Consider the following 16,727-nt stretch of genomic DNA (forward strand, 5'->3'; position numbering starts at 1 on the left):
ACATGCTCTTAAGCACCATGTTCAATTGCTTTGCATAGCTACGTGATCTTGGAAATTAGCCTCTGTATTATCTATAGAATATAAATAATACTTCTCTCTGCCTCCCTAGTAGCTATTCAATTATAATAATGAAAGTGAAAACACTTGGTAAACTGTAGGATATTATTATTCTATTTTTAGAAGCCTTACATGTTCTTGGGTCTTGTGTTATAATTGTCCATGTCGGAGAACTTTTCTGGAACTGTAGACCCTGAGCTGATGCAGTCTTCAGCTCAGTCCTGGGTAATCTTTCCATCTCAGCATTTCCTTTCTATTTGAACAGCGGCAGTTGCACATGGGCTTGATGAAGAAGATACTCTACTTGGTCATTCTCAACATAGAGAGTCCGCCATAAAACAGCACTTCATTTTCTAGCGAGATACTAGAATCTCAGTGCAGATATAAGATATTTTTGAACATTTTTTTAGTTGATGAAACAGGTGCCTGGGTGGCTCAGTCGGTTGAGTGTCCAACTTTATTTACCGCAGGTCATGATCTCACGGTTTGTGAGTTTGAGCCCCACGTTGGGCTCACAGCTGCTAGCCTGTCAGTGCAGAGCCCACTTTGGATCCTCTGTCCTCTTCTCTCGGCCCTTCCTCCACTTGCACTCTCCCTGAAAGAAATAAATATTAAAAATATAAAATAAATTGATGAAACATTAAAGCTACCGTGTGGTGGAAGAGAATTCCTGGTTTTTCATTAATCGCTGATTTCATCCTACTAGATTTCCAATCTTGCAGAGTTTTAAGCCTCTAAACCAATATGCAGTGCAAACCTTGAACAATTACATAAAGAAATTCTAAGGCTTTAGTAAGTGGCCCTGATCAAATCACTGCACCTCTCCCAGAGCAGCAGCTGTTTCCTGACTTTCTATCCATGCCTTATCTCCAATGAATGCTTTCATTCTCTGCATGATCATATATCAACACATGTAATTTGTGAGAGTGTTCATTAGCAATAGATAAACATATTAATTCTTTTTCCCTTCTTGCCTCTCTGCTTTCTAGAATGTTCATAAAAAATTTTTAAAAAATTTCACCTATATTTTGTGGATTCTAAGATTCAGAAATTTTCTTGACTTCTTAGCGGACTTATGATATTAGTATCTCAGCTTGAAAATAGCTAGGTATGGGGAAAGGTTTAAAATAAAAATGTTACTCCTCATTTTTTATTTTGTTCAATGGTCAGCCAGTGTTGGTTTTGATAAGCAGAAAGAGAATCAAATAAAAAAAATACTTCAAATTTGCAGTACAATGTAAAATAATGTTATTATGGGTTTTCTTGATTCGCTGTCTAAAAATCAATTATAGTCAAAGGATTCACTTAAATGTTTTTAGAGGCTGGTGAACCAATTAAGCAGCATAGTGTAGCAGAGGGATTATAGTGTGGTGGTTAAGGAAATGGACATAGTCAATAGGAAGTAGTGAGTCAAACAAAATTGCGTTCCCCTGGAGTTAGATGCCCCTTCGGCTGGTCTGTTAGCGCTCTAAAGCAGGGTCATAAAAACATTGTCATCTCTCTGCATTGTCTCCAGGTTCAGAGTAATCTTCCTTAGTAAGAATGAACTATGAGAGTATAACTGGAATTGTTTTTCCACAACTCCATAAAACCATCTGTAGAAACTTTTGGACCACTCTTGCTAAAGGCTTAGTGAAGAATCACCTGTCTCTTTAGCAAAGGGTAAAAGTCCATATTGATTGAATGGGAGCATAGAATTTATGCACCACTGTTCATATTTGCAGATGCTCACTTGTTATTTGAAATTCCAAAGGTATTTTACACTGATGCTGATATGCATGTGCTTTTTTAAAAAGCCACTGAATTATGAAGAAAACCACCAAGTGACCCTGGAAATTGGAGTAAGCAATGAAGCTCCATTTACTCGAGATTTTGCACTCAGAACAACCATGAACAGAGCCTTGGTCACAGTTCACGTGAGGGATCAGGATGAAGGACCCGAATGTAGCCCTGCAGCCCAGTATGTACGGATTCAAGAACACTCAGTAGTGGGGTCAAAGGTCAATGGTTATAAGGCATATGACCCTGAAACTAGAAGTGCCAGTGGCATAAGGTATGAAGAAGTCTGTAACCACATACTAATAATGTATTTGTAATAATTGAGACAGTAATTTATTTTAATATGTTTTATATTGCTGAAGACTTTTTATTTTATATTAATAGGTACAAAAAATTGCATGATCCTAAAGGATGGATCACCATTGATGAGATTTCAGGGTCAATCACAACTTCCAAAATCCTGGACCGGGAGGCCATGACTCCCAGAAATGACTTATATAATATAACAGTCCTGGCAATAGACCAAGGTAAAAAAAAATGTTAATTTTATTTAATATGGTATCTTAGGAGGAATTGGACAATAAGCTGTAATTATTATTGTGCAGAATTGTTGTGATGGGTATTTTTGAATTGTCAGAAATTACTTTGAAGACGGTTCCTATTTCCCTTAATCGTTTAACGAGGTGAACCTTCATAGCAACAAGAAGCCATTTATTTATCTTTATATCCCCAGCATGGTGGGACCTCACATGCTTATAGATCTCTTTGTTGGAGGGCAAAGAGGAAACTTAAGTCTTGGATCGGATGAGACGATCTCACCAGAATCTTCTAGATCTTTTCATGCCATTTTAAATCGAATCTTTGAGTAACTTAGCTGATTATTAGGTCACAGTGACCCTTTGCTTGAATTCTGTTGCTTAAAACAACTCAGGGTTTCTTAATCCTGGCTTCATATTACAATAACTTGGGGCACTTAAAAAATCATTTTGTAGGGGCACCTGGGTGGCTCAGTCAGTTAAGAATCTCACGTCGGCTCAGGTCATGATCTCACCGTGAGTTCAAGCCCTGCATGGGACTCTGTGCTGACAGCTCAGAGCCTGAAACCTGCTTCAGATTCTGTGTCTCCCGCTCTCTGTGTCCCTCCCATGCTCACGTTCTGTCTGTCTTTCAAAAATAAATAAACATTTAAAAAATTAAAAAAATCATTTTGTAGCATTGACTTAGATGAAATGAATCAGAATATTTGGGGAACCCAAGCATCATATATTTTCAAAATCTTGCTAAGTGGATTAAATGTGTACCAAGATTAGAATAACTTTTTGTAGCCTTTCTAGTGCTCATTAACATCTGTACCAGAGGGTACCCCTGCGAATACAGAGTTCACACATTGATTTTTCTTGTTTGGTAGTGATCCTGGCAAAAAGTTTATTGGCAGTTGTAACTGATATTATCAATGGCAGTACTTATTTTAGATGATCTACAGGTTTCATTTATTCTTCTACATTCTTATTTACCATTTTTTCTAATATCAGCTTATTTGAGGAAACATATATCATATATAGAAGGTAGTTAATTTATTTTATTAAGAAAATGTTAATGCATAAAACTACACTAAATCTTTTACCTTTCTTCCTAGATGGTAGATCATGTACTGGAACACTTGCAGTTAACATTGAAGATATGAATGATAACCCACCAGAAATACTTCAAAGTTATGTAACAATTTGCAAACCAAAGATGAGGTATACTGACATTTCAGCTGTCGATCCTGATGAACCTATCCATGGCCCTCCATTTTATTTCAGCTTGGCAGACACTTCTCCAGAAATGAACAGAATGTGGACCCTCACCAAAGTTAATGGTATTTAATAAACAGTAATGATTTATATGCTCTAAAATAACTGAGGGTGAATTTGTTTGCTAAAATATTCTTATTAACATATTTTAGAAGTCTAATTCAACCATTTACAAATATTATGATGGGATCTTTATATTGTATATAAAATGAAAGAAATTATCATTTTTTATGAAGGCAAAATTTACATTTACAACAAAGACAAAAAAGCTTTGCTGAAAATATTGGGCAACTTATCATTAAGACGAATTGTTTCCGGTGTGGTTTTAAAGTGGCTCCAGGGAGGTGAAGAGAGAACAGAGATGGGGCGTTTAAATTTTAGTGTAAGCAAACTCTGGAAATGAGACTGTGGGTATAGGAGGCAAGCACTCTATGGTGTTCTGGAAAGAAGCATGGTGAGCTATGGACAGAGATGTTGGATGGGAGCTGTCAGGACAGCATCCTGTGATAGTGATTTCTGGGGGAGTGTAGTTCTATATTTCAGCCACCATTCACTGCTGTTTTCTTACTATACATTCTCTTCCATACAATTGAATTTTTGTGTATGCTATCCTTTCTTCCTAGAATACTACCCTTCCCATTTCATAGCTTGGTATTCATTCATGAGGTTCTTATGGAGCCCCTACCATCTACTATGCACCGTTCTGACCCTGGTGATACATGTAGAGATTAACAAGACAGACATGATGGCAATTCAGATGCTCACATCTACGAAGTCTTTCTTGAAGTAGAAGGAGTAGCACCATGACCTTTTGTACCTTTATTATACCTCCTTTTGTGTTGTGTTATCACCTGTTTACCTTTCTTTTCCAATACATGAGTTTCTCAGGATAGTTGTGATTCATTTGTGTTTCGCCAGCACCTAGCCCAGTGGTTAGTAGATACTAACTGCTTAATAAGTGATTGTTTAATAAATAATTGGTTAATAAATATGCATAAAGAAGGAAAATGCTAAGGGGATAAATAAACCAGTGTTAGAGTTTAGGTTTTAGCAGGAATGCCCAGAGAGTTGGGGTGGGGGGGAGTGGCGATGGAATCTGGTGATGAAGCACCTTATGTAGTAAGCTGAGGAGACTGACTTTTGTACAGTCAGTGACAGCAGGAATGCACTGGGAGTGTGCCAGTAAGGAATGCTGTGCCCAGATTTGTCTTAACAAGGTGACATTGGTGACAGGACAGTTTGAAGAGGGCAGAGTTGAGTGACAAGGACAGCAGAGGTGACTATGGTACAGCTTGTGGTCTTGAGGGAGGAGAAGAATTTGGAGGATTTTACCTTAGCCACAATAGGAGATGGGAGGGTTCCATCTAAACCTTAGCAGTAATTCACTCTCCTCTGGGGAGCTCTACATTTGAGATGCAGGCAGAAGTCTTTGAAGTTCTTAACAGCTGCAACAGTGCGTTTAAGAAAGGCTTAGACATTACAGATGACTTCCAGGATGTGCATGGTGCTACTTCTTCATTTCACTTACTGCAAAACTCAGAAGGTTGTGATTGGCATTGAAAATGCATGGAGCTTTTGATCAGTTGATAATGAAGTCATTACAGTAGGTATCAAGACTATTGGGGAAATATCATAGTTGATAAGAACATATTGTTATGATACAGATACATCTGTTTTTATGTAAGCCTTATACCCAGCCTGGGTGGCATTAACTAGCTTTGTGGTATTGAGATTACTTCTAGAGGGAAGGCATAATAACAAAGGGTCTATTGTACTTTGAAAAGTTACCTTGTACATAAAGATAATGGACAGATACCAGAAAATAAATGGATAAGAGAATGTTGACTTCGGACATGCTTTGTGTGTAACAATTGTTAATTCTTTATAAGTACCATAAACTGGTACTATAGAAAAATGGTTGAAGTGTGTGTCAAGAGCCAATCTAGCATCATTGGTTTGTAAATAAGGATATAGATAAGTAATATTAAATACTGCAGAAATGCTACTGGGTCACTCCAATGCCAAGTTATTTCTCTAAGCCTCTCTTCTAGAAAGTTACGATGGGCAACACATACATGGTAATATTAGTGCTGATAAAGGTAGCACTAAGAATAGAATAGAAGATAGAATAATAGAAGGTAGTTGTCCATTTTTATTCATTTTCATGTGGCAGGTGGTTTCTTGAGAATAACATGTTTAGAAACAAGTGTGATGAAACAAATGCTAGAAGTAAATGTCCATTAAAAATATAATTCTTTCATTTTCTTTCAGATACAGCTGCCCGTCTTTCATATCAGAAAAATGCTGAATTTCAGGAATACAGTGTTCCTATTACTGTAAAAGATAGAGAAGGTCAATCTGCAACAAAAACCGTGAGAGTTAATCTGTGTGATTGTACTCATCCAAGTCAATGTCTGCCGACCCGAAGGAGCGCAGGAGTAATACTCGGAAAATGGGCGATCCTGGCCATACTGCTGGGCATAGCATTACTATTTTGTAAGTCCTTTTGCCTATTTAAAGTTAAAATATATCACAAAAAGGGGCCCTGGGTGGCTTAGTCGGTTGAGCGTCTGATTTCGGCTCCGGTCATGATCTTGCAGTCCCTGAGTTCTAGCCCTACATCAAGCTCTGTGCTGACAGCTCAGAGCCTGGAGCCTGCTTGCGATTCTGTGTTTCCCTCTCTCTCTGCCCCTCCCCCGCTGGTGCTCTGTCTTTCTGTTTCAAAAATAAACATTAAAAAAGAAACTAAAAAAAAAATCTATATCTCTATCTATCTATCTATCTATCTATATCTCACAAATGTCTGAGTGCAGGAAAAAGTCTTTAAAAAGTAATCTTGTCCAACTGTCCAGCCGGGGTGAGTCCTCATTACAAATTGCTTTCGTGTTATTATCAGATTTCTGATGGAATATTTTCGGGAAGAAGGAACAAGATCCTTTTTGTGATACAAAATTTCATATTTGGACAGGGCTGCTTAAAGTTCCTTAGATTTTTCCAAATCTGGCAACGTATAGTTTCCATTTCTTGGTCCTAGTACTACCCCTTTTAGGGCAAAATCAACACTCTAAAACTACTGCCGTATGAAAGTCCACTATCAGCCACTGTGATCTCTTATCATTCAGCCACGGACTTAGGGCACTTACTCGGATCACAGCAATATCTCTTCTTGGATGTATCTTGCCAGTTTTGGATTTTTTTTAACCTCTTGCTTGTCAGTTGTGTCATTCCCAATGGTACCATATTTTATCCTCTTTTTTTTTTTTTTTATTTCCATCCACTCTTCCAGCCTAGATTAGCTGTTGTTCCTTTGTTCTGTGATAGGACTAGTGGTTAAGAGCAAGACCCAGGCACCAAACCATTGAGTTCGTATCCCAGCTCTATCATTTGCAAGCCATGAGACCGGAGGCGAGTTACTTAACTGTGCTTCAGTTTCCCCATCTGTGAAAGGGGGTATTTGTAGCCTCCTTTATGGGGCAGCACTGAGCATTAATTGGGTAACTCATGTGAAAAGCTCAAACAGTACAATGCTCATTATTTTTCAACAACTCAACAAAATAAATATACATTGAGCACCTACTATATTCCAGAAATTGTCCAGGTGCTTGGGAGTCATCAGTGAACAAAACAGACAAAACCAAATGCAAACAGTGTGCCTTGTGACAATAAACTAATAAATAAGTGAAATGCTGTGGAGGAAAAAATAGAGCGAAATAATTAGGAGCTGTAGTGCTGTGGAGCGTGTGTGTGTGTGTGTGTGTGTGTGTGTGTGTGTGGTGTTGGGGGAGGATTAGGGCTAGTGACTCCGGTTTTCAGTGGATGGTTTGGCAGGCCTGACAAGGTTATCTTCAATGATTTTTGTGAAAGGTCAAAGAGTCAGCTAAGTACAGTACTTGGGGGAAAGAGTTTTTCAGTCAGAGGTCAGCACAAAGGCCCTGAGGTGAGAGGGTAGCTGGAGAAGTCAAGGCATGACAGGGGCACTGGTGTGGCTGGAGTGGAGTGGATCAAGAGAGTGGGGTAGGACACGGAACCAGAAAGTTTAACAAGTGGCCACATAGAATAGGCAGAGATTGGTACCCTTTTTCTGTAAAGGGCTGGATAGTATATATTTTACATTTTGCAGGCCATGTGGTTTCACATATAACCAGGGAAATCTACCCTGCTAGTAGGAAAGCAGCCATAGAAAATATTTAAATGATGGGCATGCCTGCGTTCCAAAAGAACTTTATTAATGGATGCTAAACTTTGACTTTCATATAATTTTCACATGTAATGAACTACTATTCTTTTGATTTTAAAAAAAACATTTAAAAATGTAAAAACCATAGTTCGTGGGCCATTCAAAAACATGTGGTCATCCAAAAAATTCATGGGAAGGGGTTTGGGGCTGCAGTTTGGCCATCCTTGGTGGAGGCGCCTGTGGAACATTGTAAGGAACTGTGATTATTAACCGTTATTATTATTACTGCTAATCTTATTGACACATATTTCAACCTCCCACAGGTATGACATAGAGTGAAAATTTTGAATAGACAAAATACGGAGTAGTTTTAATTAAGAGACTTGGAGATAAGATATTCTAGAAAAAAAGTATGTTTGTCACGCTTTTCATACAGGCAAACCGTTTTTTTGGGAATGAGTAAATCTCTTAAAGTCACTGTCTTAAATTAATGTCATTGAATTTTTTGAAAATTTACTATTTAATCCACGATTGTGAATACTTTAACATGCATGATAGATAGAATTCGAACCCTTAAAAGAACTATTATCAAAATATACATATAATTAATGGGGCTGCTGGATGGCCCAGTCGGTTATGTGTCTGACTCTGAGTTTAGGCTCAGGTCACAATATCACGGTTTCATGAGTTTGAGCCCTGCAATGGGGCCTGTTTGGGATTCTCTCTCTCTTCTCTGTCTCTCCCCCTCTCTCTACCCCTTCCCCACTTGTGCTGTCTCTGAGTCTCTCAAAAGAAATAAACTTAAATAAATAAATAAATATATATATATATATATATATATATACACACACACATATAATTAATTCACATTTTTAAAATCCAAGCTAAATCATGGCCTATTAATTTAGAAAGGCCAAGGTAATTCATGGGACCGTGGTTAGTGGTTTTCCTCCTGTGCACTTGAGGTAATAAAAAATAAAAGATGAGTATTTTATTCCATGTATGTTAAACTTTTATTTTATTTTTTTTAAATGCAGCTGTATTGCTAACTTTGGTATGTGGAGTTTTTGGTGCCAAAAAAAGAAAAGGTTTTCCTGAAGATTTAGCACAGCAAAACTTAATCATATCAAACACAGAAGCACCTGGAGATGATAAGGTGGTAAGTGTTTTAAATGAGTATCTCTGAATATCTGCCATAATTTCTTTTACTGATTCTCCTGAAGTTATTTTGAAATTTAGGGGTTAACTTATGTTTTTAATTTGGTCAGATTTTGTAGGCATAAGTATTTTATCTGCCGATATTCAGATATTTATGTAGTGGCATTTATTAGAATTCTTAAAACATGTGTTGTTTTGGGGCACCTGGGTGGCTCAGTCAGTTGTGTCTGACTTCGGTTCAGGTCATGATCCCATGGCTTGTGAGTTCAAGCCCCGCATCGGGCTCTGTGCTGACAGCTCGGAGCCTGGAGCCTGCTTTGGATTCTGTGTTTCTCTCTCATTCTGCCCCTCATTCATTCATGCTCTGTTTCTCTCTCTCTTAAGAATAAATAAAACATTGAAAAAATTACAAAAAGACATGTGTTGTTTTAATTATCATTTTTCCACCCTCTAGTGCTATGATTTAAAACTTTTTGATGTGGATTTATTATAATAACAGTGTTTCAGCTGCTCTGTACCATGTACATTTCCAGATATCATTTGTTTCTCTCTTTGATCATATATAATGGGGGAAAAACCTACTAAAAGTTCTGACGATAAATTAAGAAAATACCAAAGAGATATATATTTTTATATGGTGGAGGGTAGATTACTTGGAAGATTATTGCCACTTTCTTTCCTTATGTATTTCTTGGGACTGCTGAGGTGCTTAGTACTAGGCTTCTTCTTTGGCGGCGGGGGGGGGGGGGCGCATATATTTCAAGAGTTCTTACAAGGCATATTTTTCCCTCAAAAAGATTTCAGTGTACTTGTGAGCAGTTGAATCTACTTCTATGGGAAAAATAAGTAGGAACATTTCAGTAAACATTGGCACCATGACAGAGCACTGTTAGTTCGAAGACACTTGTGATACATAAGTGCATTCATGTTGTCTGGATCAACCTGAAGGGCCTGGTGAAAGAGGTACAGATCACTCTGTAGCTGAAAGAGTGAGAAGGGGTTGAAAGTGGAGAGATTGTGGGAATAGTTAAAGAGGAGGAAAACAGCCTTAAGAATAAAACAGGAGGGGCGCCCGGGTGCCTCAGTTGGTTGAGTCTTGATTTCAGCTCAGGTCATGATCTTGCAGTTAATGAGCCGCCTTGGGCTCTGTGCAGCGCAAAGCCTGCTTGGGATTCTGTGTCTCCCCCACTTTCTACTCCTTCCCCTCTCACTCTCTCTCTCTCTCTCTCTCAAAAGAAATAAATAAACATGAAATTAAAAAATAAAGAATGAAAAAGGGGATGACAAAGTTTAGGGATTATTCAACAAATAGTAAAGAAGTTGTTTTGAGATGGAAGAAATGGTGTTTTAGAATAGAAGCTTGAAACTTAGGGTTTTGGGGGAGAGGATGTAAGAGATGGGGCTATCATATGCCACACTAAGGATTTGGGGTTTATCTTCTTGGAAAGGAAGGGCCAGTGAAAGTTTTTCTGCATAGATTGGCATAATGGGAACAGCATGATGCTGAGTCAGTAGGGTGATCAGTGAGAACAGGAAGACACTAAGGATGGGGAAGTTCAAGGATTAGAATCTTGCTATAGTTTAAGCAGGCGATAACTCTAGTAGTCTAATGATAACTGGAAAATTAAAATAAGGATAATCAATATTTCCAATATGTAAATGATAGCTTATTAACTCTAGAGTAACAAAATAAAAAGTGAAGCCAAAGTGACAGAGGCCACAGCCAGGGACAGTGACTTCATATCAAGCCTTTGATATGTCAAAGATACCTTTCTTACTGACTTTCTCTCTTTAACCTCCTCCCACCATCATGCAAAGTCATAGCCCTCCTGTGCTTGACATGCCTCCATGTGGAGCCCTGTAATTATTTTTCCATTCAGAAAATCCATTTAGTCCCTGATAGTCCTTGGCTCAAAGTAAGATCTTATTTTATATCTGAGAATGGAATGATTGAGATGTTCTTCATATTTATTCTTTACCATTTGATGCTGGAGCTGATGGTATTAATTGGCCATTTCACCATAACATACTCACACCTATTTACCTGTTCTCTGTTAGGAGCACTTCTCAGAAGGACTTGGGATTATTAATTTATACCAGAACATAATTTTAGGCATATTTTTGCAAAATGTAACAGGGGCGCCTGGGTGGCTCAGTCAGTTAAGCATCTGACTTCAGCTCAGGTCAGGATCTCGCAGTTTGTGAGTTCGAGCCCGGTGTCGGGTTCTGTGCTGACCGCTTAGAGCCCAGAGCCTGCTTCAGATTCTGTGTCTCCCTCTCTGCCTCTCTGCCCCTCCCCACTCACGCTCTGTCTCTTTCAAAAATAAATAAAACATTAAAAAAAATTTTTTTTTAAATGTAACAAAACTTTGTAGTGAATGGGTAAGCTCATTTTAGTACAATGAGTAAAGATGATGATGTTACTTTTAGAGCTAAGTTTAAGTCAGAGGCAGTTCAGATGGGGTTAGGAGCTGGTTGAAAAGTCAGGACTGGAGAAGTTAAACCTGGAAATCATTGACGTGGAAAAGGAGCTGTTGATACCATGTGAGAATAAACTTTGGGCAGAGCACCTGGAGATGGTCAGGAAGGAACAGAGAATAGAATGTGAAACAAGGAACTGTGGACTCAGCTTTGGTTTTAGTTTATCTTCAAGTCTCCCGGTATTAGCTTGCGTGATCTCTGAACATGTATTTATAATGACAAAAATTATACCATCAAGGAGATTTGATAATCAGGATTTTTTTTTTTTTTTTTTAAATAGAATTTCAAGGTAGCAACAACCTAAGCAAAAAATATAGGGCAGCAGCGCCACCAAATGGCTACTTTTTAGTTCTCCTTTCTGGTATAATTTTCTAAGGCAATGAGATACTATGTATGACATTTATAGATACATTTCAGACTCTGAAATATCTGAAACTCCAAATCATCTGAACTTGAAAATCTTCCAGTTTAGTTAGAGACTCTGCATATTCAATAGAAGAAAAACAAATTGGCAAGAAGATGGCACAACGGAGCCTGATTTTAATGGAGGTCTTGTCTGAAAGTAACGGTTTATAATTAGAACTGACACCCTGAGGTTGCCACAGTAACTCGACTTCTCACCCATGGCCCAGACTTCCAACTGAGGTTCCAGCATTAAGTTACTGTTGAATCAAGTCTTTTTCATCTTCAAACATTCCCTCAACTCTGTCTGCTCTAGTTCCCTCCATGTCTCTTTTTCTTTGAAACTGAACTCTTTGAGAGATTTAATACTCGATTTCTCCATGACATTCGTTCCTGTTCATTCAGCACTTCGTGGAAATTCTTTTGACACAGATCACCAGTGGCCACTCTTTTACTTGAATCTGAGAGGTTATTACTTTACTCGGACCAGTTCTTAAACAGCTTTGATGTTTTCTCCTTACCATAATCCTCTCTGCATGGCTTCAGAGTTTGTCTTTTGGATTCCTTCATTCTTTCAGTTGCTATTTCAGATCAGTTCTGTCTTCTAATTCCTTTACCAACCCCTTAAAACATTTGTTCTTGTGTTCTGTTATTAGCCTTCTTTTTGTTTAGTCTACCATTTTCCCTGGGTGTTATAATTTATCCCTGTGACTTCAACTACCACCTATATGGTGGTGACTTCTGGAATTATAGCGTCAGCTCAGCTCCCCTACCTGAGCTCCATATTCATATATGCATTGTGGACATCCACAGGTTTCTTAAACTTGCCATGCCCCAAATTGAATTGTTCCCCCTCCTCTCACCCACAAGCACATCCTTCATCCCAACTTCAGGGAATTATGCCATCTGGAGTTGCACAAGCAGAGCACATAGGAATAATTCCTTCCATTTGCTGCTTCATCCATCTAACTGCCAGTAAACTTTGTATGGGGTCCAGCCACTGTGAGTCATCTTTGCTTCTACTTTGGCTTAGATCCTTATCATGGTTCACCTAGAATGGTTCAGGTGATATCTGTGATATCTCTCTGATATCTGTGACACTCAACTTATTGTCTCCTTATTTGTCTTTTACATTATTGCCTAGAATGACTTTTTAAAAATATGTGCCTTGCCTGTCTATTAAAACCCTTCTTTGAGTCTCCGTAATCTTCATGATAGTCTATATTTTTTAGCATGGCATATGGATCTTTATATTCTCTGGCCTTTTATAACCTCTCCACTTCTTCTCTCACCCTGAACCCTATGTGGCAGCCACTCTCAACAGGCTGAAGCTGAAGACCCCCAAAGCACCCCGTTGCCTTTGCCTGTAGACCTTCCTGCAGGTGGTGGTTTTTTCCTCCCATTTCTCAGTCGGAGCCCCTACTCTCAGACTTCTCCACTTACTCTCTCTGGATGTGGATTTTAATGTGTTCCTCAGTGTTTCTATAGCATTCTGCATTCGCCTACGTATACATTCTTAAAGTAATCATCTGATTTTTCTGCCTCACTGGAATAAGAGCTTCTTAGAGCTGGTGAGGGATCATGCCCATCTTTGTATCCCTAGACCGGGCACACAATTAGAAAATACAAATGTCTGTTAATGAACGGATGAATCAATAAAACGTTGAATAAACATTCTCTCTCCCTTGCCTTCTTATCACTTGGGATCCATTTCCTCCTGATACAAATGGTCTTATTTTATTTTATTTCAGTGTTCTGCCAATGGGTTTATGACCCAGACAGTCAATAACTCTGGCCAAGGCTTTTGCGGTACCATGGGATCAGGAATGAAGAATGGAGGGCAGGAGACCATTGAAATGGTGAAAGGCGGACACCAGACCCTGGAATCGTGCCGGGGGACGGGGCATCATCACACCCTGGACTCCTGCAGGGGAGGACACGTGGAGACGGACAACTGCAGACACACCTACTCCGAGTGGCATAATTTCACCCAGCCCCGCCTTGGTGAAGTGAGTTTCCCTCAGCGTTTCCATTCTACGGTTTAAATATCCAAGTGTAGAACAAGAGGAAATTGAAATTAGCATACAGTTGCAGAAGTTGCTTTTCCCTATGTATCTTTTCAATGTATCTTTTCTCTTTCATTCTCTGGTCCTTCCCAGCATTGCCCTCCTCCACGCCTCCCCACCCCCATGCCCTTTGATTTTGTTACATTATTTAACATAAAAGAGATTTTATTCCATCTGTCATATTTCTTTCAATTTCTAAAATCTCATGAGATCTGGAAGTTTCTAATATCCAACCTAAAGCCACATGCCACTTCTAGATGTAGTTTACCTCAGGAATTATTTTCATATAGAAGAATGTGAAAAAAAAATCTTACTCCCTACAATCACAAAACTCCCCCAATCAAATCTACATCTCTCTCTGAAAAAAAAAAAAAAAAAAAACATCTGCACACAATTCTAGGATGAACATTAAATAATATGAGCTGTATAAACTATATTTAATGTAAAAAGCACCATTCATATATAAAACATTTTTATTCAGGGGACAGCAAGGATGTAAAACAAAGGAGGGATTAAATCATCATTTTTGAGTCCTGGGACCACATCAAAATCCCCTGGAGCTTTTAAAAGATATTAATGCCTGTGCTCCACCTTGAAGGATTTGGATTTAATTGGTTTGGCTTATTATTATTATTATTATTTTAAATTTGTATTTATTTTTGAGGGTGGGGGAGGGGCAGAGAGAGAGGGAGACACAGAATCTGAAGCAGGCTGCAGGCTCTGAGCTGTCAGCACAGAGTCCAATGTGGGACTGGAACCCATGAGATGGGAGATCATGACCTGAGCCCAAGTCAGACACTTAACTGACTAAGCCACCCAGGCGGCCCTAGTATTATTATTTTTAAAACTCCTCAGGCAATTCACATGTGCCACCTGGGTAGAGAACCACTGGATTGAATATTCTTCCTGGTACTAAGTTTTCTTTTTATCAGAGTGTGCCAGTACCATTGTAACACCAACAGTGGACCAGAAGCCCTTAATCCTTTAATGGATTGCAACTAGGCACCTTTCTGTGACGCGGCTATAGCTTATGGCATGTCCATAGCATATTTTTTTCTCGTCAAATTCAAGTGTTAATCTCTTTTCTGTTTCTAGACAGTCAGTATTCATGTAAGATCAGGCTGGGAAGGAGTGAAGCTTAAGAAGCACTCCTAGGGGTGTTCTTTAATGTGCACATCACATAATGGGATACGAGGCTGAAGCGGTCGTGAAGAAAGACACTTGATAACATAAGCCAAGGAAATAAGCTCTGGGCTAGAGAGGCAGGGGGCACACAGGTGAGGAGGAGGAGCTGGGGGGTTAGACAAGCTGGCCAGTAACAGACTGTGAGGGTGGATGTGGCTGAATGCATGGCCTCTCCAGTGCAAAGGGCTGGTTTTTGCAATCCGGGTTATGTTGAGTATTTTTAATTTCACTAAAATGTCTTGCGCATCTCTCTATTTTGTCATGTTTTGGCTATCTCGGAAAACGTCATTCTGAAACCAATGTGATAATTCTTGCCTACTTTAAAACTGCATGTAGTAGTGGTTTTAGTTAATGTTTTTTGAATATTTACTATGTGCTGGGCGAAGGAAGAGTATTTTTCATGCGCTATTATGTCATCATTATCGTGAGATAGTCACTGCGTATGTTCCCATTTTAGATGTAAAGAGAGTGAGAAGTGAGACTGGGAGATGTTTAGTGACCTGCTCAAAGTCACATACGTAGCTGGTACAGCCAGAGCTGGGACTCAAAACCCGGACTGTTCCGACATCCAACGTCAAATTCTAGGCCACCACGCATAGTGTCACCGTTTTGTGGATTAGCCCGAACTCCAGATAGAAAGTTTAGAGTTAAGCATTTAATGATAATTTAAATATACATAAATATAACATTTGTATATATATAATTTTTTTTATTTGTATGGATTACTAGAAATGTAACATATACTGACTTTATGGTATGGTTGTGATATCGACCAATCATGTGCATTTTTTGTATGTAGGACTCCATTAGAGGACACACTGGTTAAAAATTAGACATAAAAGGTAAATAAAATAATAAATTTTATGTTCATATGTTTAAGAATACTTAAAATAATACAACAATACAATCCTTTTTTTTTGTTTGTTTATTTTACAGAAATTGCATCTGTGTAATCAGAATGAAAACCATGTGCCATCTCAAGATTATGTCCTTACGTATAACTATGAAGGAAAGGGATCTCCAGCTGGTTCTGTAGGGTGCTGCAGCGAAAAACAGGAAGAAGATGGCCTTGACTTTTTAAATAATTTGGGAGCCAAATTTACTACATTAGCAGAAACATGCACAAAGAGATAATGTTAATGTGCTACAATGAGATGTGTTTTTGCCAGACATTCTGGACGTTTCCAAAAGGGATATTTAAAGTTCAATTTCAATTGCTGATATATACATATATGTATATATGTACATACATATATGTATATATTTAGCTAGATATATATTAGAATTTCAATTTCTAATATATATAGATATGTGTTTTTAACATATATATTAGAAAAATAGATATGAAGTTTTCTAAATTTTTAATTGTACTATTTACCAATTTGTAGTTTTATAGCAATTTGTTGCTTATCTTTTCCAAGAAGTTTGAAATGTTAAAACGTATTTTGCCTTCTTTATTGCAAAATAAATAGACAGCTAGCAAAATCATGCTGTAACATTGGATTTAAGGTCTATAAAGGATCTGCTATTCTTTATAGATAGCTTTCCAACAAATGTGTTTAGTTAATATCAGTCCAATGATAACTATGCTGTACTTGATTGAATATAGAACAGCTATCTGGGCTA

The 16,727-nt window shown here is 38.3% G+C and overlaps 1 protein-coding gene across 1 annotated transcript in view; it reads left to right on the forward strand.

The window, feature by feature from the left end:
• The window catches only part of DSC3 (desmocollin 3), a 40,674-nt gene extending 24,360 nt beyond the window's left edge, over positions 1-16,314 (forward strand). Inside the window, exons 10-16 of the mRNA XM_032595331.1 lie at positions 1,854-2,110; positions 2,221-2,363; positions 3,473-3,697; positions 5,904-6,128; positions 8,847-8,968; positions 13,602-13,859; positions 16,038-16,314. Of these exons, the coding sequence (XP_032451222.1) occupies positions 1,854-2,110; positions 2,221-2,363; positions 3,473-3,697; positions 5,904-6,128; positions 8,847-8,968; positions 13,602-13,859; positions 16,038-16,235 (1,428 nt within the window). The 3' untranslated portion in view covers positions 16,236-16,314. The remainder of the gene's footprint in view (positions 1-1,853; positions 2,111-2,220; positions 2,364-3,472; positions 3,698-5,903; positions 6,129-8,846; positions 8,969-13,601; positions 13,860-16,037) is intronic.
• The last annotated feature ends 413 nt before the right edge of the window (positions 16,315-16,727 follow it).

The sequence above is a fragment of the Lynx canadensis genome, chromosome D3, assembly GCF_007474595.2.
Source record: "Lynx canadensis isolate LIC74 chromosome D3, mLynCan4.pri.v2, whole genome shotgun sequence".
Classification (NCBI taxonomy): domain Eukaryota; kingdom Metazoa; phylum Chordata; class Mammalia; order Carnivora; family Felidae; genus Lynx; species Lynx canadensis.